This window comes from Maylandia zebra, linkage group LG13 (assembly GCF_041146795.1).
Source record: "Maylandia zebra isolate NMK-2024a linkage group LG13, Mzebra_GT3a, whole genome shotgun sequence".
Lineage (NCBI taxonomy): Eukaryota > Metazoa > Chordata > Actinopteri > Cichliformes > Cichlidae > Maylandia > Maylandia zebra.
In genome coordinates this window covers 335,988-362,597 of record NC_135179.1, presented here as the reverse complement: position 1 = coordinate 362,597, position 26,610 = coordinate 335,988, and the positions used below count along the sequence as shown (strand labels likewise).

The 26,610-nt window shown below is 44.4% G+C and overlaps 1 protein-coding gene across 4 annotated transcripts in view; it reads left to right on the top strand.

Moving 5' to 3' along the window:
* Positions 1-23,882, top strand: part of gbf1 (golgi brefeldin A resistant guanine nucleotide exchange factor 1) — an 80,434-nt gene extending 56,552 nt beyond the window's left edge. For 2 of the 4 annotated variants that reach the window (XM_012925083.3, XM_012925081.3), the window contains 29 exons: positions 18-229; positions 613-711; positions 802-996; positions 1,840-2,032; positions 2,174-2,311; positions 2,396-2,484; positions 2,555-2,757; positions 2,880-3,003; positions 5,260-5,385; positions 8,836-8,918; positions 9,272-9,508; positions 9,819-9,912; positions 10,657-10,833; positions 10,961-11,025; positions 11,297-11,420; positions 11,854-11,925; positions 12,041-12,135; positions 12,219-12,372; positions 13,967-14,192; positions 14,288-14,445; positions 14,636-14,885; positions 15,717-15,937; positions 18,135-18,285; positions 19,131-19,261; positions 19,350-19,451; positions 20,358-20,471; positions 20,584-20,761; positions 20,845-21,027; positions 21,848-23,882. In XM_012925083.3, coding sequence (XP_012780537.2) covers positions 18-229; positions 613-711; positions 802-996; positions 1,840-2,032; positions 2,174-2,311; positions 2,396-2,484; positions 2,555-2,757; positions 2,880-3,003; positions 5,260-5,385; positions 8,836-8,918; positions 9,272-9,508; positions 9,819-9,912; positions 10,657-10,833; positions 10,961-11,025; positions 11,297-11,420; positions 11,854-11,925; positions 12,041-12,135; positions 12,219-12,372; positions 13,967-14,192; positions 14,288-14,445; positions 14,636-14,885; positions 15,717-15,937; positions 18,135-18,285; positions 19,131-19,261; positions 19,350-19,451; positions 20,358-20,471; positions 20,584-20,761; positions 20,845-21,027; positions 21,848-22,101 — 4,448 coding nt within the window. In that variant the 3' untranslated portion in view covers positions 22,102-23,882. The remainder of the gene's footprint in view (positions 1-17; positions 230-612; positions 712-801; positions 997-1,839; positions 2,033-2,173; positions 2,312-2,395; positions 2,485-2,554; positions 2,758-2,879; positions 3,004-5,259; positions 5,386-8,835; positions 8,919-9,271; positions 9,509-9,818; positions 9,913-10,656; positions 10,834-10,960; positions 11,026-11,296; positions 11,421-11,853; positions 11,926-12,040; positions 12,136-12,218; positions 12,373-13,966; positions 14,193-14,287; positions 14,446-14,635; positions 14,886-15,716; positions 15,938-18,134; positions 18,286-19,130; positions 19,262-19,349; positions 19,452-20,357; positions 20,472-20,583; positions 20,762-20,844; positions 21,028-21,847) is intronic. The other 2 variants (XM_012925082.3, XM_012925084.3) reach the window with 1 other exon arrangement.
* The last annotated feature ends 2,728 nt before the right edge of the window (positions 23,883-26,610 follow it).

The window sequence follows — 26,610 nt, the reverse complement described above, 5'->3', positions numbered from 1 at the left end:
TTGCCTCTTGTCTGTAGGAGCATCCCTCATCCCGTATGGCCTGCCGTGTCTCAGAGAGCTGTTTCGTTTCCTGATTTCACTGACCAACCCTCATGACCGCCACAACACTGATGCTATGATGCACATGGGGCTGCAGCTGCTGACTGTAGCCCTGGAATCAGCACACATCCCTAACTACCAGTCCTTGTTAGTGCTGGTCAAAGACGAGCTCTGTCGACACCTGTTCCAGGTAAATTAAATGTAGATGATGTCATTGCTGACAGTGAGGAGCAGTCCTCGTCAAAGCCGCGGTCTTATTTTGGTAACTCTGTGCTGATCGGAGTCTTTTTAGCGATTATTGGCTTTTTATTGAACTAAAGCATCTGGTCCAGGTTCCTTACTGAGACGGCTAAAAGTGTAGCACCATATATTTGTGTTTCACTGCTAATGACAGACATGACCGGAGTGTTTTTAGGTTATAAACCCAGAGATCTACTCTTAACCTTCTCGACTGATTTATCTGACCTCAGATGGACTGATTGGTTCTCTTTGTCGAGGCCTGAGTCCTCTGCAGGGCAGTACGCTGGTGTAGTTATGAGGCCTTGCTGATGAAGTACCTCATCTGTGTTCCAGCTGCTGAGTGTGGACCGTATGAACCTGTATGCTTCATCCATACGGGTTTGCTTCTTGCTCTTTGAAAGCATGAGAGTGCACCTGAAGTTTCAGCTGGAGGTAGCTGTTCTCATTGATCCACACTCCTGTCATTCAGCTTTCATAGCGTTAGTCCCTGAGGACCTGATGGCCATGTCTCTGTTTGCTCAGATGTACCTGAAGAAGCTCATAGACATCATCACTTCAGAGAACATTAAGATGCCCTACGAGATGAAGGAGGTGGCTCTGGAGGCACTGGTCCAGTTATGGAGGATCCCCAGTTTTGTCACTGAGCTCTACATTAACTATGACTGTGACTTTTACTGCTCCAACCTCTTTGAAGACCTCACCAAGCTGCTGTCTAAGGTAACTCGCCCTGAAAGGCTTGCTAGTGATGAACAGGCCCTGATTACCTTTTTGTACTGAGAGCAGACTGCTGCAGTTGTTCTGTTTCCATGTATTTCAATGGCAAAATAATGGAAACCAGTTTTCTGTTAGAAGAGGTTTAGAGCGTCCTCCATTTCTTCTACTCCTGAGTGTTTTCTGCAGAGGACGTTTGGCTCTGTTTACACACTGGTCACCACTTGTAAAATATTAGTGTTTTAGGTGATAGGAACAACATACAGGTGATAACAGAAAGCAGATTTGCATTGATCTCCAAACCAGCCGTTTCACTGCACCACCGTCCTGTTCCCCATCGTCCACTGCACATGTCAGCTGTTTTGGTTGCCGTGCAACAGTGATGTTGAATCAATGTATAAACACAGTCTCGAAAACTTGGGCTGTGTAAAATGTAAATAAAAACAACATGCACTAATCACATAAACTCATGTTATTCACATGAGAACCATGTTTTGTGTGAGTCAGGACTGCAGAGAGCTGTCTCCCAACAGGAGGAGGAGTCCTCCGGCCAGGCTCCTCAGCTTGCAGGCATTTAAAAGAAGAGAGGATGCTGCACAGTGGTACACATGTGGTCAAATAGTCCATCAACTTCAAAATGACCTCAGACGAAGCTGATCCAAGCGAAGCAGACAGAAACAAAAGATCAGTCAGAACAGAGCCAAACATGTCCAGTCGTAGGAACGATAATTATAACACTGTATTCACAGGTAGTATTATGTACCTGGACAATAGACCGTTTGCAGGCTAATATTCTGTAGATTATGATGTGAGTATTATGTGAAAGTGTTTTTTCTTCTGTGGCGATAGAACGCGTTTCCCGTGTCGGGGCAGCTGTACACCACCCACCTCCTGTCACTGGAGGCGCTGCTCACAGTGATCGACAGCATCGAAGCTCACTGCCAGGCCAGGGTGCTAAGCAGCATAGCTCAGCAAGACCAAGCAGAGACTGCGCTGGCAGACGGAGAGGGTGCAGCCAAAGCTGAAACAGACTCTGCAGCTGGTATAAGCACAGATAACTTCACACCTCATAGATGCAGCTTGGGTGTCATTTTACTGTCTTTTTCACCTTTGTCATGTGATTGAATAACACACACGTTGGACACGGACGGCTTCAGTAAAAACATTTCCCTTCTGTTTACAGATGTTAGTAGACTTGGCAGTACCAATGGTTTGAGTCCCTCGCAGCCTGAAAAAGCACCAGTGTATCCTCCAACCAGTGGACATCTAATGGCTGAGAAGATGAGGCTGGGCAGACAGGATCAGGGAGACGGCGACCTTTGTGAGGCCTCCGTCTTCTTTAAAGTTTGTCTAAGCGCTGCGTGGAAACTGTTCAGCTGAGACTAACAGAAATTCTTTTCTCCAGCTGAGAAGAGAAGTCTGAAAAAGCCTCAGCGTTTCTTGTCCTGTTTACCTGATTCACACGAGCTAATGGAAATTAGAACAAAGAAAAAGGTATGTGGAATTCATTTAATGAGAGTAACGTAAAGAATAACATCTGCAGCGTTTCTTGCTGTGTGTCAAGCTGCTGATCACAGGCACGGAGCAGTTTAACCAGAAGCCCAAGAAAGGCATCCAGTTCCTCCAGGAGAAAGGCCTCCTCAGCAGCCCCATAGACAACAACCAGGTGGCCCAGTGGCTGAGAGAAAACCCCCGACTGGACAAGAAAATGATTGGCGAGTACGTCAGCGATCGGAAGAACCCGGAACTCCTGGACAGCTTTGTGAAGTAGGCTTAGCATCCTTTCATTTCAACGTGTGCTCTTCACAGGCAGAGCCGTGTGTGTTCAGGAACAATAACCAGTAATGCACCGTGTGAGCAAACAATAATCTGACTGGTTTCTTTTCCAGCACATTTACCTTCCAGGGGCTTCGTATTGACGAGGCCCTGCGGCTCTACCTGGAGGCCTTCAGATTACCTGGAGAGGCTCCTGTCATTCAGAGACTCCTGGAAACGTTCACAGACAACTGGCATGTAAGGGACACGTCCTACAATTCATCATTACTGCAGGACACAGCAGGATATCGGGCCACACGTGGTCTAGGCTGCGCTTGAGTCAGAGACTAAGTCATTTCACTCTTAGTTTGAATACTAAAGCTAAAAGAAGTCTGGACACCTGCAAAGGTCATAATAAGAGCGTGATCAGAGATGAAACAGACCTGAGAATGAGCATCAGCTGACTGCTGTAGCAGGATCAGGCACAACAGTAATAATGTGATGATCCCACTGAGGTTTAGATTCCTATCAACCTCTCACTTTAGGGCCAATAGGGGTTCAGGGGTTTGTGGATTGGGTGGTGATCTGAAGGTCAGCGCTTGTGTGGAGAAGGAGCCTGAGCCTAGGATACAGAGCCTGGTATACTGGTTTCCCCCAGTTTGGCGTCTGTATACTGGGACTTTTCCCAGTGGACGAGGGGGTTGCTTTCCTCCAGGTCAGGGAAGCAGGTACTGAGCGTCATTTGCACCGATGCACCACTTCAGGTCCCACAAATAAAAAAGCTTTAACAATGAGGCTGGAGACGTCATGTCGCCTGGGTGGTCCGCTGGACCTCACCCCTGGGTGGACGGGGTTCGCCCTGAGGTTCTCTGGATCTTGTAGGGCTGTCTTAGTTTTGCATGGAAGACTGGGACAGTGTCTCTGGTATGACTGGCCCTTTGCTGCAGGCACTCCCTAAGAGCTTGGTGTGCATTACCATTGGAGTCATTGCTCCTGGTGAAAGTTGGCCTGTGCTGCTCTTTGTCATCGGTTCTGTTCATAGCATTGATGGATACGATCTCTCGGCACAGCCAAGTCGTGGAGGGGCTCTGGCCTTAGTATCACATCTCTGCTGTTCACAGCTGATGTGGTTGTCTTGGCCTGATACGGCAGTAAACTGCAGGTAGTTGCAGTCAGTTAGGACAAGTGAAATGGAACAGTGACAGATTGTTGATCAGAGGTTGACGCCGTGTCTGCAGTGATGTGGACACTACACTGTTACGGTGAAAAGCCTGAAAACGAAGCTGTTGATTCTGTGGTCAGTGTATGTTCCTGCCCTCACATATGGCCACAGTGGAGACTGACTGAAAGAGTGAGATCTCAATTCAATTTTAGTTATATATATATATAATCACAACAAAAGTCGCCTCAAGGCGCTTCATAGGTATCATCCTCCTCTGTCATGTCTCGGCTCTCCCTTGGTTGTTCTGAAAGCGCCAGTGTAGAGTCACTCATCTGACTGGGATGCCCCCAGTTTGAGTGTTTTGGGCACATCTTGCCTCAGGATGTCTCTGCTTAGGCTGCTCCGCCTGATATCTGACCCACTGTAAGTGGCAGAAAATGGACAGATGGATGCTGTGTAGTTTGATGTGTCCATCACAGCTTGTCTGAACAGTGTGCTTCAGTCACTGGAAGGATGGTGCATGTGTCTGAAAGCAGCTATGGAGGGAGTTCCTACAATGGTCTTCCAAGAACTGAGCTGTTAAGTGGCAGCACGGTGCTGCAGAAAGAGGAGGCAGCCTATGGAGCCTGTGCCAGCTGTCACAGGGCAAACGCAGGCATGCAGCCGAACAGCTCGCCAGTGGCATCAAACAAAAGACTGATAAATGTGCATATACTCTTTTATTCTATTGTTCTTTGGCTAATAATGTTACCACTGGGAAGACTTGGATTATGTAATTATCTAGTGTCCCCTAATAGACCCTAATAGTGCAGTGCATTTATAATTTAATGCTTTTACTCGTTCCAACATACCTGGAAACAAACTCGGTCACATTCACGTTTCACAGTCTGGTCACAACCAAGCGTGTTCATCACAAGGTAACTCCACTTGTAAGAGGCGGCCCTCAGTATTGTGGTCAACCCTGCAGATTGTTTAGATTATAGCAGTGGGATGACATAAGTGTCAAGACAGAGTCACGTATAGAGTGTGACAGGCAAAGGACAAACTCCACAGGGGAAACATGTGACGCCTCAAAATAGCAGGAGGAGCCATGTGACCTGGAAACTATTCCTAGTAATGTCCCTTTTTTTTTTTTTTTAGGCCAGCCGCACACAGGAGTAGGCTTTGAAAGAGAAGATGATTCATTCTAGGCAGTGACACTGTAAATGGGTTTTCCACTGTGTGGGGTCAGTGTGGTATCAGCTGAGAGGTGAATCTGGAGGTCAGAACACGGGGAGTAGTTGTAGTGTGCCATAGAGGCACAGCAGCCTCTGTTTGTTGTGTGATATCTGGTCCATGCTCTGTGTTTGTAGAAAGTCAACGGCTTTCCTTTCATGAGCAACGATGCTGGCTTCGCCCTGGCCTACGCTGTCATCATGTTGAACACTGACCAGCATAACCACAATGTCCGCAAGCAGAACATCCCCATGACCGTAGAGGTAAGTGATCACACACCTGTGTGCGGTTGTGAAGCATGAACTAGTCGTGCCAGTTTGTGTAAATGGACAGCAGTCATTCCCCCAACACTGGTCTGAAAGGATATGCCCCCGTAGCACCAAGAACGGAGCTTTGAAATAAGATAACACGTATAAGAAGCGTTTGAGATTTATTATTGTGCAAGCCCAAACATGGCAAATGTCACCGGACAACACCGCTGCAACAGGAGCGTCGAACAGGACATAAAAACAAAGAGCTCAGTAAGAAGCTTGAATCTAACATGATGGTTGTGTTGGAGTGTCACAGGGATGGTAGTTTGAACCTCATCAAACCAGACTCAACTGCCAAAATGTAACCAAGCAACAATGGTAACACTGGGATGAACTACCAATGTGATGGGAAGATATATTCATATGGTCTACTAATGATAATTACCTAACCTGAATGATTACAGCTATGCATCTGTTTACATTATATTGTCAAAATCCAGGTGTCCCAATCACTTCATGGCCACAGGTGCATGAAGTCGAGCCTCTAGCTGCTGGGTCATATTGATAGGATACCACCTGTGCAGCTGCAAACAGCTGCAAACTGCAGTCGGGAAATTTCCTCACTACTAAATAGTCCACAGTGAGCTGTTAATGCTATTATTATCAGAGAGGTAGGCCAGGTAGAATCACACCTGAGGCGTGTAGTGTGCAGACGGCTTTCTGCAGGATCAGTTACTACACACTGACAAACTTCATGTACTGCTGCACTCCAAGTGTGAGGCACAGCATCAGCTGCAGTGATGTGCACATCAGTATCCCATGAGTCAGTATGCCACCTCTGGACTCAGGAGCAGTGCACGCGCTCTCTGGAGGAATCAGCATTCACCGTCTTCTTACCCAGTGGACGAGTCCTAGCAGCAGGCAGGAGAACAGAACTATCTGACCAGGGCTAGTGGCTCAGGGTGTGGGGCTGATGTTCAGGCTCAGCTCCTTAGGTTCAGTGAACTTCATGTGTCAGCGTGCTGAGATATTTTGGATCATCTCATGCTCCCAACCTTTTGAGAATAGTTCAGGTGTGGCCCCTTTCACGTCCAACCTGACTGTGCACCATAAAGACGTGAATAAACAAGTTTGGTGTGGAAGAAGTTTGACTGGTCCTGTAGTGGTCCTGTAGCCCAACACCAGTATGTGCCTCACATATGTGGGTCCTTCAGAAGAACTGAAGCTCTTACAGCTGCAGACATCATAGGAAACATTGATGGTTGAATTTATTTATTTAAAAGGGACAGTGCAGTTTAACACAGTTCAAGTGCAAGACATGACACTGATGTACCGCACACAGGTTTATAGCTGCTGCTGATTTTCAACAATTGTCCCTTGTTGGGCTCACAATCTAATAACAAAGATATTAAAGTCGTTGTTGTGGTTCTCATTCACCAGCCTGTTGTGCATGAGTAATAATGGCTGAATGAAGCGTAAAACGTCCGCCCTGTTTCCCACAGTAATCGAGTAAATACTCGGTGGTCAGCAGGGAGCTCGTTAACAGAGAAAAGTCCTGATGCTGAGTTACTTCTATGCAGTGTTTTAAAGCACAAACATGTTGAGTAGAGAGACTGTCCATGGAAACACTGTGAAGACTATTAAGGTTGTTTCAGTGATAAGAAATGAAAAGTCAAATGCATTAGCATGAGTCTGTTTCTTATACCTTCATTATCATTTCTTTAACAAAGTCAACATCCTGATTATCTACACACTATGTTTGATTATTGTAAAGTTTGCAGCTCTCTCTTAAATAACGATATACCGAGCTAAATGAAAATGGTGAGCTGTTGTACTTCACATGTTAGGTTAGGTTAGGTTGTTTCATTTAAAGTTCAGTGCACGAGTTAATAGAGACGTTTAAACTGAAGCTAGTTGCAAAGCTCGTTTGTTACAGCTGCTGTTACAGAGTATCCCTCCCGTGATACCACATCAGCACGAAAATAACACAACACTGTCACTGAAGCCTGCCATAAATGTTGTAAATATGATTATAATACTACTAATGATAATGATAATAATGTTGTTGACCTGTGTATTCTAGCAGAATGCAGTCAGATGTTGGTGAGGCTGAGAGTAAAACCACAGCACTGGTTCTGACATGCATGTGTGAGAAACCCATAAACACAAACGAACCCATTCAGCAAAACAGCAAATTAAAGAGAAGTACATCAAAGAGTTTAGACCAGCGGTCCCAAACCCCCGGTCCACGGCCCAGTACCGGTCCGTTAGTCGTTTGGTACCGGGCCCTGAGAGTTGAGGCTCGGGTGTGAAATTTATGGTCTTCAGGGTTTTTATTGTTAACTGTTTCCCTGGGTCTTTCCCGTGTTGTAGTTGTGCGTCTTATTTTGAAAGAAATATTTACGCGATACCATAGCAGCCAGAGAGCATTAAGAGGGGAGGATGTTACTCTCAATAGGAGGACGCTGCTATTATTATATTTACAAAAGGCCAGCGTTTTTGTCTCAGTCATGTCATTTTATTTTTGTTAAACATGACACATGTGGTGGTTTGACATTCCTCTAACAAAGCTGGTGTTTGCACTGGTGAAGCTGCTGGTTCAGAGCCCACAGCTGTAGTCAGTGGCTCCACACAGTCATGGAGGGGGGTGGATGTCGGTGCTCTCTGCCTTTGGTTGACGGTGTCGAAGCCTAAACTGTGTGTGGCACTCACTGACGAACACACACTTGCTTTCTCTCTTCTTATGTTCACATAGTTAATAAAAGCTGGTCTGACCTCATCGTCTGTTGTTGTGTATTAAAATCATTTCTATGCGCTTTCAGCTGTAGTCTGGGGACAAACTCACCGAGCTCGGGGTCAGCCAGCACACAGACGTCCACACAATAGTTTGGACAGGGCCAATAAAAGTGGCGCCTGGCACTTCGCTTACTTAGGAGCTTGTTGCAGTATGTAACATTCATCACAGCATGTGTTGGCACCAGTTATTTTTGGAATGGGAAAACTATGGCTGTGTGCACATCAGATCGTGTTCCCCGACAATAACATGACACGAGTGCGGTTCAGCTGAGGGCGGTGGGATGGTAGGTACTGTGTCCATGAAACCCAGCGTGCTGTTTCCAGCAGCTGCTCCCAGACCAGCGCTGATACTGACCACTGTGCGTTTCAGATGGCATGTTCCTGATCCTTAGCAGGATCCTGTTTCTGCGTCTCTCTGTGGCATCGCTGTTTTCCTAATGATGCACCTAAAATATATTAAATGACACATGAGTGCGTGTCCAACCAAGGCCTTTTAACTGTTGGTGTGATGCTCTGAACAAAGCACTAGATGCCAAAGGATCACACATCGGTGCTCTCACCGACGTGTGAGTGGAAATAAAAGTCTACTGGTCACATGTTTGAATAGAGTTTGTAGAGTGAAACCAATGCTGCTAACTGCTAACACGATGTTTCACTTTAAAACAGCAATTCAAGAAAAATCTAAAGGGAGTCAACGGAAACAAAGACTTTGACCAGGACATGTTGGAGGATATCTACAATGCTATCAAGTAAGGCGCACAGCACAACTCCCCTGATGTGTTAGCATCTGCTATCAGCAGCCAGACCTGAGCCTCATCTCTGTGCTCATCCTGGTTCAGGATATCTTGTTAAAAATGCCCATCACGCTGCTTCATTCACCTCATTTAAAAGCAAAAGGCTGATTCTGTTCATCTGCATGTAGCGTTTAATGTTTCTCCTGCTGAAACGCCACATCCGGATGAACAGAATAAGGCTTCTGGGGTTTCCTTACCTGCATCAACACAGATCTAAAGAGCTTCCAGCTGTTTCCATATTGATGTGATTAAAGAAGGCGGGCAGCTGTCCGAGGCTCATGAATAGACTGATGTTCTTTCCTTTGCAGAAACGAGGAGATTGTGATGCCGGACGAGCAGACGGGTTTAGTGAAGGAGAATTATGTGTGGAGCGTCTTACTGCACCGCGGCGCCTCGTCCGAAGGCGTCTTTCTCCACCTGCCGCCCGGCAGCTACGACAATGACTTGTTCACCATGACATGGGGCCCCACTATCGCTGCACTCTCCTATGTCTTTGACAAGAGCCTCGATGATGTCATCATCCAGAAGGCCATCACTGGCTTCAGGTATACAGCACTCAGATGCACTCGGTGGTAAATGCTACGAGACGCTGCGAGTTGTAGTGCAGGCTGCCGGCTGGAAGCGGCCTTTAGATGTCCACATCCACGGGTTAGCCTGCAGGAGAAGCACGGTCCACCCACACACAAGTTACTGTTATTGACTGTGGACGGACAAATCGTGTGACTACTGTAGGAGAAAAAATGCACGTTTTAAAACAGGCGTAGTTTTGTCAGGCGTTCAGTTGAAGTAAAGAATGAAGTGTAAACACTTTGTGTTTGTCAGCTGTTAAAGTGTGCAATCGTCTGTGTTTGGCAGGAAATGTGCGATGATTGCAGCTCACTATGGCTTCAATGACGTGTTTGACAATTTGATCATCTCCCTCTGCAAGTTCACCACTCTGAGCAGCGAGGTGGGTCCACAGCTTAAATCGCTTCTGTTCACAGCCAAAGACACTGCCGTACCTTTGACACACAGTAAGTGCACATGTGACACTGCTTAGTCCAATCACGTGTTTTGGGGATCAGCTGATTAAAGAACACAGTTCCTGACTGTGTCCACTGTCACTGGTTAGTTTGGCGTTCTGGTTCACACAATCATCGTTTGGTGGTTTCTGAAGAAAAACTGACACCTCTGATACACACCCCACATTAAAACATGTGTACAAAATGTAGCATCTGCTAATGTATAAATACTGCTAACACATAAATAGTGCCGTGAACTGAACTGTGATTGTGAGAATATGTACTGTTGTATCAGTTGTGCTCCACAGCAAACACTGAGCCGTGCCACACACAACTGTAGTGAGGATGAGTGAACGCAGCAGTTTAAACTTGTACAGACACACGTTTGTTGTCACTAATGAATTGATCCAGATTTCATTCAATGTTCCTGCTGATGCACTGAGAGGATGTTTTCACACGTGGCTGGGTCAGTACCACTCCTCCACCTGTTGATGTCAGCAGAGAGTCCCCACTGTCAGCACCTTAAAACGACCTTTGTTTAAAAGAAGCCTTCCTCACAGCTCTCAGCTTCTTAAACATCTACAGAAACAACAGAGTTTGTGAATGATCTAATTGTGTTGTCCTGCATGTTGTTCAGTAACAGTAATGTATTCAGATGTGTAAATAGTGTTTGTGTGTCCCCCCACACACAGTCTGTGGAGAATCTTCCCACCGTGTTTGGCAGTAACAGTAAGGCCCAGACAGCCGCCAAGACGGTGTTCGACCTCGCTCATCGGCATGGCAACATCCTGAGGGAGGGCTGGAAGAACATCGTGGACTCGCTGCTGCAGCTGTTCAGAGCTGAACTGCTGCCCAAAGCCATGGTTGAGGTCGTTGTTCCGTCCTCGCTTTCTGATAGTACTGCATAGATCATCTGTGGCATCTACTGTTTGTTTGTTTGTCTTTTGTAAAGAGAGACATAAAGTTGTGCTAACACCTACCTGCCTGTGCCCTCAGGTGGAAGACTTTGTAGAGCCCAATGGGAAGATTTCTCTTCAGAGAGAGGAAACCCCTTCAAATCGGTACACACCAATCTCATCCTCCATCTTTTAGACCAATAAGTGTCACCACACAGTGACTTTTTCCCAAATACTGGTGAACTTTTTTTTTACCTGCTAGAACTGCTTTCAGCTGCTCCCATGCTCAGCGGTTAGCTCTGCATGTTTGTGAAATACCAGCTTCACGTTTAATTCCCCGTAGAACAGACCGGATCTTTAAAACCAGTACAAAGGCATGTGCTAGCTAAGAGGCCATGGAGTAAAAGGACGTTTTCTCCTCATGTGTTACATTCAGTGGCGAGTCAGCAGTGCTAAGTGTTTTCAACTGGCTGACGCTTAGTGGAGCCGAGCAGTCAGGACTCAGAGGACCGTCCACAGAAAACCAGGAAGCCAAACAGGCTGCTGTCCACTGCATCAAGGTACTGGACTCACCGCAATCTCTGAACACAGTCCAAACACCAGCTGCCATCCTCAGCTTTATTTCAAATACAGTTCAAGTGAAGGCATATCGTAGCAACAATGACACAGAGCCAATGCTCCGAGTAATCAGACTACTTGTAGTTACAGTAATTGGTGCCTAATTAAAACCAGCCCCATGTTGCAGTGTCTGACTTTTATTCAGTTAAATGACGACAGCACCGGTGATTGTTTTGGTTTGTTATAATATGAACGTTACAGCCGTGATATTTAACAAACTGGATTTAAAGCTGTGAAAATGGGAACAACGTTAGCCTGCTTCATAGTTTATTTTTACACATTTGGCCTTATTGAGCTGTGCACTTTGACCAACACTGTTCGGACAGCTGACACTGTATCAGATCACCATCAGTAGGTTTGCTGTTTGTCTTCCAGCAATGTGACCCAGAAAAGCTGATCACCGAGAGCAAGTTCCTGAAGCTGGAGTCTCTACAAGAGCTCATGAAGGTTATTGTTGTTCAGCACATACTTTAACAGTCTAAGTGTTAGCTTAGTGTTTCCCTTACCATTCACCTCATGGTTCAACATAAGCACACTAAATGACCTGGATTCTCCTGTCAAGGCTCTGATATCAGTCACCCCAGATGAAGAGACGTATGATGAAGAGGATGCTGCCTTCTGCCTGGAGATGCTGCTGCGCATTGTTCTTGAGAACCGGTGGGAATGACTCTTGTGACATCGTTTGTGTTGTCAGTGATTTTGAGCACAATAACGAGCTGTTTCTCTGCGTTTGTGAGCAGAGACCGTGTGTCCTGTGTGTGGCAGACGGTGCGCGACCACCTTTGCCAGCTCTGCGTTCATGCTAATGAGAGCTGCTTCCTGGTGGAACGAGCTGTGGTGGGACTCCTTCGACTTGCAATTCGCCTGCTACGACGAGAAGACATCAGCTCGCAGGTATACAAAGATGCTTCCTGACCCCGGCACACAGATGTGGTCTTGCAGACTCGGATCATCATCAAGTTAGCAGACAGTCTCAGTTTTAGGGCAGCTTAAACCCAGGTAGCTGGATGCTGTTGGTGCAAAGCCACCTGTGCTGGTGGTCTCTTTGACCAGCACGATGACCGTGCTCTCTGATGCGTCCATCAGAGTATGAACATGTGTGAGTGTCAGAAAGCACTGAAAAGCATAGAAGAACGTGCTGGTGTGAATGTGGCATGTTGGACATGGATACAGATTAGCATGTCATTTTAAAATACCTGTGTTGTTCTATTTTGAATATTGTTGTTCTTTAAAAAGACAAAGTATTTATCCACCACAACACAATCTTTCGAGTATTTGTTACTCGATGCGTTGAGTCAAACGGCAGATTAGTGAGAATTTCAGAAGGATGCAAAGAAAGCAGGAAGAGTAAATCATTTAGATCCAGCAAGCACTTTGGGCCAAGTGCATGTTAGATCTAAAGGTTTGTTTCCTGTTTCTGCATAATGTTGTTGAGTTTACTATTTCGTTAGAATTTACCAATAAAATAAGACTGGAAATGTCTGATGTGCTTAAACCAGGGTCGGCAACCTTTCTGATGATGAGTGCCTCTAAAATTCCCTCAGAGGTCAGTGTGCAATATGACTGCATTAGCAATGAATTTAATAACGCTCTATATGAACAGTTACTCACTATATAGATCAACTTCATAGGATTATATTTGTTTGCAGATGTTGGCAGCTGTCAGCGAATAGTTATCAGCTATTTAGAAACAAAAAAAGACTTTTTATCCATAACAGCAAATGAACTGTACAACAGAAAATACAATTTAATTTAAATTTAATTTAACTCCCACCGTAAGGGTGTGTTTTAACTGATGAAACTGTGTGGTACTCAGGCTCGGACGCCTGATTGCTGCCTTTGTCGCATAAGCTAACACCAGTACAGTAACCGTGCCTTTACAAAACTGAAAGACACAAAATAAAACAACATCAACAAAGCAACCCTATTAGTGACAGTACAGTTTGGTAATAGTCATATTTGTAGCTTTAACACGTTATTTATCAACAACTCACCAGCTCGGCTTCATCAGTCATAACAGCAATATCAATGAAAAGAAGATCCGGCAGGTAGGAACTATGGCTGTTAACACGTACCATCCCAGACTGACATAAATCACTCCGTCTTAAATACATTTGTCATTTAAAGCAAATATGGGTCTGGCTGATAACAACAAAATAAACTGACATGCTAGAAATATGGGAAAAACCACACACTCCCCTTCCCTCATCCACCTGCTGGCCTCTGTTGGAGCTCCGCCACCACCAAACCACTGAGTTATTTTTACACATCGGCCAGCATCGGGACAATCCACCACCTTTCATTGTTTATACCGTTACAAAAAAAAAATAAAAAAATCATCGGCCCATTAAAAATGGATGAAAAATGGCCGATGGCCAGTCCAGCTATGGTCGTGCCATCAGTTAACCGTTCGTGCCCAGGGTTGCCGACCCCTGACTTAAACGATTTGAACAGATTACCACAGTGCTCTCTCGCTGTGCGCCCACAGGTTCTTCTCTCCCTCCGCCTCTTGCTGATGATGAAGCCCCATGTCCTCTCCCGGGTCAGCAGGGAGGTGGCTTATGGCCTTCATGAGCTGCTGAAGACTAATGCAGCCAATATCCACTGTACAGATGACTGGTACACGCTCTTTTCACTGCTGGAGTGCATCGGAGCTGGAGTGAAACCTCCTGTCGCCTTCCAGCTTACCTCGGCCACAGCTGACACTGACACAGGTTCAGCTGAACAAGCGTCTAAGAGCAAATAGAAATACATAAAAACATCATGTTAGGAGTTTACATGAACATGTCTTTGTTGGCATTTACTGCAGGTGCCCAGTCAGACAGTGAGCTGTCGTCTCATCATCCCAGTGAAGTGAGCTTAGACCGAGGCTACACATCGGACTCGGAGGTCTACACTGAGCACAGCAAGACCAGGATCCCACGCTCAGCCACTGATGTGGATGTAGCCAGCAGTGGATGGCTCGTGGTTAGCACATACACTCACACTCACACCTGCTTCATGAGTAACAGTATGTTGCATATGACACTGAAACTGTAACAGTATCATATATACAGCCAAGGACATGTTTCTTTTCCTGATTTTATTTGAAAGCTTAATTTATGGAAAGAACATGGGATGCTTGTTTTATTTCAGATGTTTCTTTACCCCCACACAGGTTGGGAAAGATGACTTTGAGATAAGTAAGACCCCCACAGTCGGGTCAAAGGCTCAGCTGAATCACCCACTGGTCAACCAGTACAGTCTGACACTGGGTCAGGACCTTGGCCAGCACGACACAAAGTCTCTCATCAAGTGTGTGGAGACGCTTTCTTTCATCGTTCGAGACGCCGCCCACGTCACGCCTGACAACTTTGAGCTGTGTGTCAGAGCGATACGAGTGTTTGTGGAGGCCAGCCTCAATGGAGGTGAGACACTAACGTCTGGTTGGTTTTATCAGAAGAACTATTAAACTTTGTTCACTTAGTACTAAACACACTGAGTTAAATATAGCAGGTCAGTACTGAACACATCACCAGTTTATTTCTAAAGGTGTGACTGGCATGAAAGTCTCACCAGATGTTGATAACAACACATTCAGTCCACTCATCCAAACACATCAAACCACAGATGTCCATAAATGAAGTTATGATTTAATATTGGAACACGTTCATGAGTCCTCTTCACACGCTGAGGTTAATTATGGAGCTCCACAGGGTTCAGTGCTAGGACCAATTCTGTTTATATTATTCATTAGAAGGCATAGCATACATTTACACTGCTATGCAGATGACACGCAGATCTATGAAGCCAGATAATATATTCACATTCCAGTTTCTCTCCAGTGTCCGTGGGAAAGTACCAAGAAATGATGAATGAAACATCCGTGCCTCACATGTGGTCAAAAGCTTAGAGCTGTGGATTCAAGCAGCAGAAATGAGCTGGTTTTAATTAGTGGTTTCATGGATGATATAAAACGGTGTAATTACTGTGTACTTTCCATCGCCACTTACTGAGACGAGGAGGTAAACTGCACTGCATCCACACGGCCACATCTCCAGCACACCCAAGCAGCAGCATGCTGGATGTGCACCGAGCTGCGAGGGCTCTCTTTTAGCTGCTTGTGGCTTTAATTGGTCCCATTATTATAGCATGTTTTAAACCCTTTAAGCAGGAAGGGCAAATGTTTCAAACAGCCATGCTTCTGGTAGATTTCAGATGAGATTAGATCGCCTCTCTGTTTCCTCATACTTGTCCAGGTTACCGCAACCACGACAAGAAGAAGAGCCACAAATATGACACCTCCAAGTCTCGGATGAGGAAGAAGGCAGGCGGCAGGGAGAAGGACAGCGGAGGCAGCGTGAGGCGAAGCAGCAGCAGGACCTTCAGCCAGCGCCCATCACGTTCCTACAGTGATGATGAGGAGGATGAGGGTGTCCCAGCCAGTTACCACACGGTGTCATTACAGGTTAGTCAGGACGTAAGTACAACAGCCCTCTTTACCCTTCCTTACCCTTCTAATGATGAGAACCCAGCTGTCCCAAAAGCATCTTGTTTTACCCACACATCTCTGATTCAGTTGAGCATTTTAATGCAGCACTGAGACTCCTCCCACTGACTGTAGTGTCAGCATGTTAGACGCCTGGTTTGGGTCACAGATGGAGTTTTATTCAATTCAATTCAATTTCTTTATTGTCCCACAAGGGCAAATTAGTTTAGCAGCAGGAGGACAAAAATAAACAGAACAATACTATAAAATAATAATAACAGTAATAATGATAGAAAGTTCAAGGACAATTATTTGCCATTAAGGAGACAAGACGCAGTAGGGATAAAAGAGACCTGGAGTCTTTTAGTCCTCCTCGGAGGTGCCCTAAAACGGCGGCCGGAAGGCAACAACTCAAACTCACTGTGAAGTGGGTGGTTCACACAATTAATAATAGAATGAGCCTTTCTAAGCACATTTCTATTGTAAATGGCCAAAAGTCCATCTTGCCAGCACCCTGAAATTTTGCTAGCAGTTTTTACCAGAAGTCCCAACCGATTCTTATTCTTCACCGTCAGGTTACCAAACCAGGCAGCGATACAAAAAGACATCACAGATTCGATAAAGCTTCTATAAAACAAGGACAACATCTCAGATGAGACATTAAAAGATCTCATTTTCCTTAAAAAGAACAGTCTTTGGACTTTTTTAGTAGTGGCATCAGCATGAGATTCAAAACACAGTTTATGGTCAAGTACCACACCTAGATATTTATAACTCTCAACAGTCCCAATATCGGCAGTTTCAATGATAGTAGGTGATGAGCTATAAGAGGACTTCCTAAAATCAATAATCACGACTTTAGTTTTAGGTGCAGCTTATAATGTGTTGCATCAGGACTCTTACAGCTGTAAATCCACGTCAGCTGTAAATGTAGCATCACACTCTTCCTGACAGAGTCCCATTTGTTCTGTTTCTGATGTGGTGATGGGTCACAACACTGGGTTGAAGGATGTTACCTGTTTATGCTCATTGTTACGGTCAGTGTTCACCAGAGTTTCCAGCTAATTTCAAAGACCATTTCACTTGTGTTCTCGGCACAGTCACAGACTTATTGTAAGTGTAAGTAGGTGGAACATGCTGTGTTTAGAGTGTTTACACGTTAAACAGAGAGTTGAGAGCTGTTTCAGTGCCTGATCTCATCCTTCAGTGCAGATCAGAGCGGTGGAGCTTTTAAGTCAGCATGTTCAGAGTTGGATGGACGTTTGAACATTTTTGTGTTGTTGGTCTGGATTTAACATCCAATTAATGTATTACACACACACACACACAGGAAGTAAACATTACAAACCAAAGTGCAGTTTGTGTCGTGGATGTAGATGTCAGTGCTTTGACCCGTCTCCGTCTTTTCTTCCTACACAAAACCATCTTCACTGCTTCCTGTACCTGCTACTATGGCTGTTAAACTAACATGGCTTAAAATTCTTCTCTTATTTTAAAGAGCCTTGTTTTGTACCCAGTGGGAGATTGTAACTACAATACTTACGTACAAATTTGAGTTTATTTTGTTTCATTCAAGTCGTTTCTTTGTATAATGACACTCCACCTCCTCTCAGACAAACATGGTGTTTTCCTTGATCACATTTACTGATGTCATTGCCAACTAATGACACATAAAGAGCAGCTTGTGAAGAACTTCGTAAATGTAACTTCATCTACGATGAAATTAGATGAAAGACAAACATTTAAACCACTTTGTTGTGTTCACCAGTAGTTTTGAAATATTTTCCTGTGAATTCCTGGAAAAAATAGTCAGCGTATTAGTTCATGATGAAATTAATTATTAGCTAAAGTTCTGTATAAACTGGTTTATTGACCAAATAAACTATTAACAAGAAGAGCAATGCTTTTATATTAAAGCATAAATATGAATAATCTCCCTATTATTCACTGTGGAATTGCAGGACTTCATAATATAATGTCTGTATAACATATAGCATTGTCTCTTGTTATGTGATTGATCAAACTGTTTACTGTCACAGACACCATTACTGCATCCTTGCTGCTAGTAGAAACTGAGTAAACATCTAAATAGTCTGTACATGGTTTTATTCGTCAAGTTTGAACTGCAGACATAAAGCTGGACATCTCCTTATTATTAATGCTGGTTTTTGTGTGTGGGGGGGTGCAGCTCTTAGATCTGATGCACACCTTGCACACCCGGGCTGCCAGCATCTACAACTCCTGGGCAGAGGAGCAGTGCCATCTGGAGGCCTCCAGCAGGAAGATTGAGGCTGATTCTCAGACTTTGTGGACCAGCTGCTGGTGCCCCCTGCTGCAAGGTAGGAAACTATTCTGTGCTCTCTGACTGTCGTGCACACATTCACAGTGTGTGTGTAAATATGGCTTGTAGTAAAAAGCCTGGTTGGAGCTGAAAACTAGAGGTTTCCAAAGTCTTCTTGGCAGTTAAATTAACAAAGGGATTTTGGTAATAAAGATCAGCATTTAGGAAATTCAGAAGTCTTATTTAACGTTTTAAAAATTTGAAATTTATCAATTGCGCAAAATGTCTTAACTCAAAACTTGAAAATGTATTTATTTAAATGTGTCTTGTGAAGAATTGTGAGCAGACTTTGTTTTCCCTCATGGAAAACTAGTCCCTGTTCAGATACTCAGGGAATTCTTAGCAGGATCACTGACGTGCTCCATCCTGGAGCTGAGATAGTCCTCGATAATCTGGTTTGACTTCAGCTGAAGCTCAGTCTCATAGGTTGGTGGTGGATATTCCTGAATCTTGATCTTAGGTGTTGTGTTGTGTATACTACAACATGTCTGAAGTACTTGGTGTATTTTTTGTCATAGAATAAACTTTTTTTTGTTTCTGTTCTTAATGTAGACCAAATGCACAGTCTTGTATATTGTCTTACAACATGTCTTTTTACAAGAATTTGAATTTCTGGTAGATCTGTGTTGTTATAAAGGATCTCAGACCACGCTTGCTCTTTCAGTGTATGTGTGTTACTGTTTCTAGTACAAGGTTGAGAAGTCTTTTTCTTTTTTAGGTGCCATTTTCTTTTTTCCACACTTTTAGTTTTCTCTCAGATGTCAGTTCTGCTTCAGCTCTGTAATGCAGTTTATGTTCATATCAGTGTCTTCGTCACAGCTCCACTCAATGTCACTCCCACAGGGATTGCTTGGTTGTGCTGTGATGCCAGGCGACCGGTTCGCATGCAGGCCCTCACCTACCTCCAGAGGGCACTGCTTGTTCATGATCTGCAGACACTTGATGCAATTGAATGGGAGTCCTGTTTCAACAAGGTAAATGCTGAATGTCTGCGTTATTTCAGGACTGTGAAGACACCTTTGTTCACTCGTTTTTCATTCGTGTTTCTTTGTTGGCTGTCAGGTGCTTTTCCCCCTGCTGACTAAGCTGCTTGACAACATTAGCCCAGCAGATGTTGGTGGTATGGAGGAGACCAGAATGAGAGCCTGCACGCTGTTGTCAAAGGTTGAAAGCATCACATATTGCACTGCACACAACCACAGTTACACAAGTTAAACCAACATTCCAACCTGCGTCAGATCTATGTCGTAACTGGAACCCCATTTTAACCCTATGCTGACGTGAACCTGAGAAATATTAACTACATGTCGGGTAAACTACATGCATACCACAACAATTTGAATGGCATGGAAGGTTGCAGTGTGATACATTTTAGGTGATACATTTCCTGCAGAAGTTTAAATCAAGCTTAATATTGTTTAAGTTCCCACCAAAACAGCCCTGACCTAGATATATATGACAGAGATGGATATAGTGCCTAGAATGTTTCCTGTGGTATCTGGCACTGAAACATAAGCAATTGATCAGTCGAGTTCTGTGGGCATGCAGGGCACACGGGGCATGCAGGGCACACGGGGCATGCAGGGCACATGCAGGGCAGAGGGCACATGCAGGGCAGAGGGCACATGCAGGGCACATGCAGGGCACATGCAGGGCACATGCAGGGCACATGCAGGGCACATGCAGGGCATGAGGGTACATGCAGGGCACATGCAGGGCACATGCAGGGCACACAGGACATGCAGGGCACACATGACATGCAGGGCAGCTCCCCTGATTTGGCCTGTTCTTGTGAAGATACAGTTCACATAAACACTGCCTGTAGCAGTTTCCAGGTGGTGCCACGTGTCAAAGTTAAGGCTCACCACATGGGTTGCTCAGAAGAACATTACATTCCAACAAGATCCTGAATTGTATTCCCTTCACCTGTCAGTGCCTTTAATGTTGTGGCTAATCAATGTTAATAAAAGTCGCTCTGTCATTGGTTCATTTTGTCTACATCTCTTTGCCGTAGTTTGAGTTTAGGTGGTCAAACAGAACATTTTCTTCTGACGTGTGATTGTCTTCTAGGTTTTCCTACAGCACCTCTCTCCTCTGCTGTCCCTGCCTACCTTTGCTGCCCTCTGGCTCACCATTTTGGACTTCATGGATAAGTACATGCATGCTGGATCAAGTGACTTGTTGGTAAGGAGAATATAATTCTTATGTCCACATTACCAAAATACCATGGTAGTTATGACTGTCACTATGAGAGAAAGGTGTGTGTAGACTGTGTTGCCTGTGTGTGTTCGTGTAGTTGGAAGCCATCCCTGAGTCTTTGAAGAACATGCTGCTGGTTATGGACACAGCAGGCATCTTCCACAGTGCTGACTCTAGGACAGGATACTCTGACCTGTGGGAAATAACTTGGGAAAGAATTGTCTGTTTCCTGCCTTTATTGAGGGAGGAGCTCTTCAAACAGACTATCATACCAGGTGTGACACACTGACATGACAACCTGTAAATTTGAGCTTGTACCGTCACCAGTTTTACCCCGTTGTATCATCTTTCATTTTAGATGCAGTACCCAATCCTCAAGCAGAGTCTGTGCAGCTGACAACCCCAGCAGGCCGGCCCCCATCGCCTCAGGTGTCTCCACCTCCCATGCAAACACCCGCCCAAGCCCCAGTAAACTCTACAGTGGCTCAAAGCTCCAGCAGGCCGGCCTCACCACTGGAGCCTCCACCAACCAGTGCCAACGGTAAATGTCTGAAACTTTCCTCTATTATAGCACAGTATGATCTCCGTCAGGGTACAAATACATGTAGGATATTCATTTGTTTTAACGGCAGATGGATAAAATGGCAAAACTTTTAAATGGTCTAAATGACCGTCTGTGTGTAAGTTGAAACCTGATGTTAGAAAACCCAGGGGGCCGAATGGCTCAGCCACTGTTCAGCTGAGGTCATGGTCATGAGTGGCCTACCACTAACTGTGGAATATTTAGCAGTGAGGAAACTACTGGATGGCTGGACTCGTTGCACGAATAGCATCCTATCACCCATTCTTACACACATGGTTGTAAAAGCAGTCTGGATGGAAACAACGTGGCATGTTACACACCGTCAGTGTTAATAGTAGTGTGTGAAACCTGAGGGGAATCCTTGCTGCTTCTGCAGGTGGGTAATTAGCAGCCAGGTGCTGGTAATTAGTTGCACTTTGATTAACTGACCATCTCGTATCCAAGTAGTCAGAAATGTTGCAGTCTGCAGTATTCATGCTTGTGGTAACCCAATGCCAAGTATATATGAGTCTTAAAGAAGTAGTTGTTACGGCCCATCACAGATTCATGGGCCATATTAAGTCATTTCCATCAGAAACATTCAGGACTGTTGTCAGTTTTTGTAGCTGTGGATCAGCACATTCATCCCGAGGTCAGAGCATGCATGCTCAAAAGACTGCAAGGAAAATAGCAAACTGCTCCAAGTGAGACTGTGTAGGCCTCATGTTCAGGCATATCACACTGATAACTGATGTAGAGCAGAGACTGAATCACTGTGTTCTCTCGTTTCGTGTTCCAGGATCAGGCCGATCATCTCCGGCCCCCCCCTTGATTCCTCCCATGCCAGTGCCATTAACAACCTCTCCTGTCCAGGGTCCTTCACCTTTAGGCCAGTCCCCCCTCATTCTGCAGCCCCTTGCTTCTCCTCTGCAGGTGGGAGTCCCACCCATGTCCCTGCCAATCATTCTTAATCCCGCCCTCATAGAGGCCACATCCCCTGTACCACTGCTTCCTGCTCCCAGATCGACAACTCCTTCCGACGAGGTCCAGTAAAGTCCAGCTGCCCCCCAGCCATGCTGTTCTCTCCTTAACAACTGGAAGAGCTGCAGCTTAAGATGGGACATGGAGTAGTACCGCATTTAAAGGAGAAATCCTCCAGAATGGAAACCTGGTGACACCGATAAAAACTCAGCACTGATGTTATTGTAGGAAAAACCCAACAGGTTAAGGTTGGTTTAGAAGCCACGCGCAGTCTTTGAGAGGTTAGTGCGACCCACTGAGAGCAATTTACTGATTCCACAATTTTCAGCAGTGTTCACCGTGCATATATTTTAAGTCAGGCAGTAATTTTAAACCCACAGATCGAACTTATCCCCATTGATTTATATTTGTGTTTTTTACTGTTGTAAGTCTGTAAACGGATGAACAACACAGCGTGTTAGTTGTTCTCTTTGAACTCGGTGGGTGATGGGTTCAGAAAGCTGACTTTGATTACTATTTATTGTTTTTAAAATAAATAGTACAGATGTGTTAAGGACTGTTTCTAAGAGGTTTGTAGTGCCAATGATGATCGTCTGCTTGAGTCGTGATGCACACAGTGGCTGTCCAGGGGTCAGACTGTGCCTCACTGCTTTGTTTTAACAGTTTTTACATAAGAATGGAGCCGTACAGACGAAAACACACTGCACATCCTGTATATTTGACACACACACTGCTTATTCAGTGCCAGACTGTGTCGTTTGGCTCTGGATATCAGCAAACAGAGCTCCGTCTTGTAAATAGCTTCTGAGTGAAGTGTTTTCATTGCCCCACCTCATCGTCAGGATTAGCTTCATGTTGGGAGTGATGAAAACATTTCATCTAGACTGAGCACTGTTGTGTTTTTACATCAGAAACACCTGCAGGAGTCCTCTCTTCGCCCCAGGCTGAACTCATAGCTTTGCTCATATATGTCTATGCTTCACAACAACCTAAAGATAAGAAGGACAGTGAGTTGTGAGGATTATATGATCTGCATGTTTTAAGATTCCCAGAGCCTTGGCTACAGTCTGATGTTGCAGAAGGCATGACAACATCAGCATGTGTAAAATGGCCAAGTTCGATTCATCGTTTTGCCCCAAGCTTGCATCTCATAACCTTCAACAAGCAGCAAATGGAGGCGTAAACATTCCAGTGTCAGTCTGTAGTGAGCACGCTCTGCACAGGAACTGCTCTGGTACAGGAGCTCGCCACGCCGTCACGTCACCTTCTCCTGACTTGCATCTTTGATTTGACAGACTCGTACGAAACATCTGAAGTTTGCAGCATCGTGCCAGAGAGGAATCACACATGTAGACCGGTGGTTTTCTTGTTGTTCTCCTTTATTTATCCAGGTAAAAGGCTCACTGAGATTACAGTCTCTTTTCCAGAGAGAGGTTGCCAACAGAAGTTAAAACATTTCCACAACACGTCCTCAGTTTGAGTCAGCTGCTCCTCTTTGCTTCCATACATGTGCTGGCTCATTGGTTAAATGACCATCTGATGTCAAATTGACTGGAAACCATTCACAGCAGTCCTGGGCTTCTCTCACGGATGTTTTGTGTTATTTATTGAAAGTGGACTGAGCTGCTGCAGTACGATGGCATAGATGCAGTGTATGTGTGTCAGTCAGGTAACACTACGGCCTTATAGAGCCACCAACATGTAAGCTGAGTGTTTATTTGTTGGATGGCATCGTAGATTTATCAGAAGCTGATTGTGACTTGAACAGGAAATTCCGTGAATATAATGTCTAATGTATATAAATGAAAGGTAATGTACTTTTTACTATGTAATAAATATGTTGTAAGAAAGTGCTCCTCCTGGTGTCTGCTTATGTTTTAATTCTGAAAGAACACGGAAAAATACTCTTAATGAAGGGATTAAGCAAAAGCAACAACACATTCGATATCACTACATCGATCACTACTGCCGTCTTCTTCTGTTTGTCTACCACCACTATGTCCGGTTGGTTATCCACCACCATTTTGTCCGTCTGTATCTGGAAGTCCCACAGGATCTTAGCTCGGTCATTCTCCACCACCCTTGGGGGCGTCTCCCAGTTTGACCTCAGGACTTCCAGGTTATACTGGGCACAGATGTTCCTGTACACTATGCCGGTCACTTGGTTATGGCGTTCCATGTATGCCCTGCTTTCTAGCATCTTGCACCCTGCTGTTATGTGCTGGATTGTCTCAGGGGCATCTTTACACAGCCTGCACCTGGGGACTTACCTGGTGTGGTGTGTCTCACATTTTTGATATGTTGCAATACAACTGGGATAACTAACATATAACATTGTGTGTGTAGTAGGGCTGCCACAAACGATTATTTTGATAGTCGACTAGTCACCGATTATTTTTGCAATTAGTCGACTAATCAGATCATCATCCATTGGACATAAAACGTACAGCTTATTGCACCAGCAGCATCTGCTCTCATATAACTATCATTAGCTTACAGCTTTAAGTGTTTAAGGTGCTAACTAAAAATAAAGACAAGATGATAGTTTATTAAGTTTTAATGAAATTTTCAGATTGTTTCGGTGAAGTTTAATAAACTCCTTGCTATCTAAAATATAACAGGACACCGGAGTAAATTCTCGAGCATCTCACACTTCTGATAATCAGCTGTCTGCTTGATGTTTATTCAGCTGTGTAAAAACTATAACTTTAATCTCAGCCAAACCGATTTACTCAGGAACAAATAAAACACTGAAAAAAGCCAAACAATAACATTTTAAGTTATCTAAGTGACTCATATATCATGTTTAACCTGAGTAGCGAAAGACGTCAGTGGGTTTGAAAACGATTTGCCGGGAGTCCGGTGTTCTCACGGCTCTAGCGAGCCTAGCCCCCGGCTAGCTATCGAGCTAGTGGGTAACAGACGTCTCCGAAAACGTCGGAGCGCTTTTGCAAACATGTGATGTCTTGATAAACTGAGCAGATATTTGAGGTTTACACAGCTACATTCTCGGCTGAAAATATGTTAAACGTTTATTTTGTGACCCAAAAAGAATAATAAGAGTAACATTAAAACTAACTAGCTGCCGCCATTGTTGGAAACTGAGCTGGGCTGCGCTATGAATTCTGGGGCTGCGTCTCAATTCAGGGTCTGCACGCTTGAAGTACGCGCACTGTCACTACCCGATCCGTACCGGAAACCCGATCGGTACCCCGCATGCGCAAATCTTACGTCACTTCCTCTCTTTGCCAACTTTGCGACATTCAATATATTTGAATGATACCGTTAGCGCCCAGTTAGCTCCTAGCATTTCTCAACAGCTCTGCCTCCTTTTCGACTGCCCGGGACATTTAAACAATGGATAATCCGTATACAAAGAAATTCATGCTTTTCTCCTCAACAGAGAGCGTCCCCCGATTGAGCAACAGCGCCGTAAAATAAGAAGAATGGCGCCGAATTACAGAGTTAATAATGCAGACTTTGTAATATCTCACGTGTAGATTCATCAGCCAGATGAAGTGTTTACTGACAATTGGCAGTGATAGCGCACATCATCATCACTATTCCAGCAATCCTCTCTTCACAGACAAGCATAAACACACTCGACTATCGCTAAATCAAATTTAACACACGTTTGTAATGACGCTAATTCAGTGTATAATAGGGTTCATTCGCGTGGTCAGCAGGTGGCGGTATCCTCGTACACTGGGGAGTAAACTGCCATTAAACGAACAGAAGAAGAAAACCCCTGCACATGCGTGGTACGGATCGGGTAGACCCGATTTGTACGGTCAGACTTTACACATGCGCAGTAAGGATCGGAGAGTCCTGATCCGTAACTAGGGTTGCCAACCGTCCCTTAAAAAACGGAATCGTCCCGTATTTCGAAACAAAAGCACACGTCCCATATTGAGCTAATAAGGGACGCACTTTGTCCCGTAATACAGTGAGAATCAAAAGTAGTCTATAAATGTTAATGGAATTAACGCTTTGTTTGAAAACATAATTCCCAGCCCCTCTCCTGCTTTGTGACCAATGAGCTGACAGCACACTTATGACAATTCGAGTATGACAATTCAGATTACCGCTCATCTCATTGGTCGAGGAAAGGTCGCTTGCGGAGAAAATACCGGAAGACAACAGATTTTTTTTTTTTTTTTTTTTTTTTTTACGTGTTTTTTTTTTTTTTTTTTTTAAATACTTTAATTAAATATATGCACATATTACAATCTCTCGTTGGGAGACAACATTTGTGCAACAACATCTTGAAAAGGTTGAATAAGAAATCAAACGAAAAAAAACAAAACAAACAAAAAAAACCAAAACAAAACAAAACAAAACACATATATACATATACATAAATATATGAAGGCCATTTTTATGACATATAACAGTTTCCTTTCTGCGAACACTTTAACATACATGTGGCTTACTTAGTACACCAAAAAACAATCATTAAAAGGATAGAGATTGAGTCCCATTGTCGCATATCAAAGCAGCCTCTTTACATGAATCCCTCAGTAATTCTAAAGATGACAAAAAAGATTTTAATTCAATTTTCAATACAGTTAGGGAAGGTCT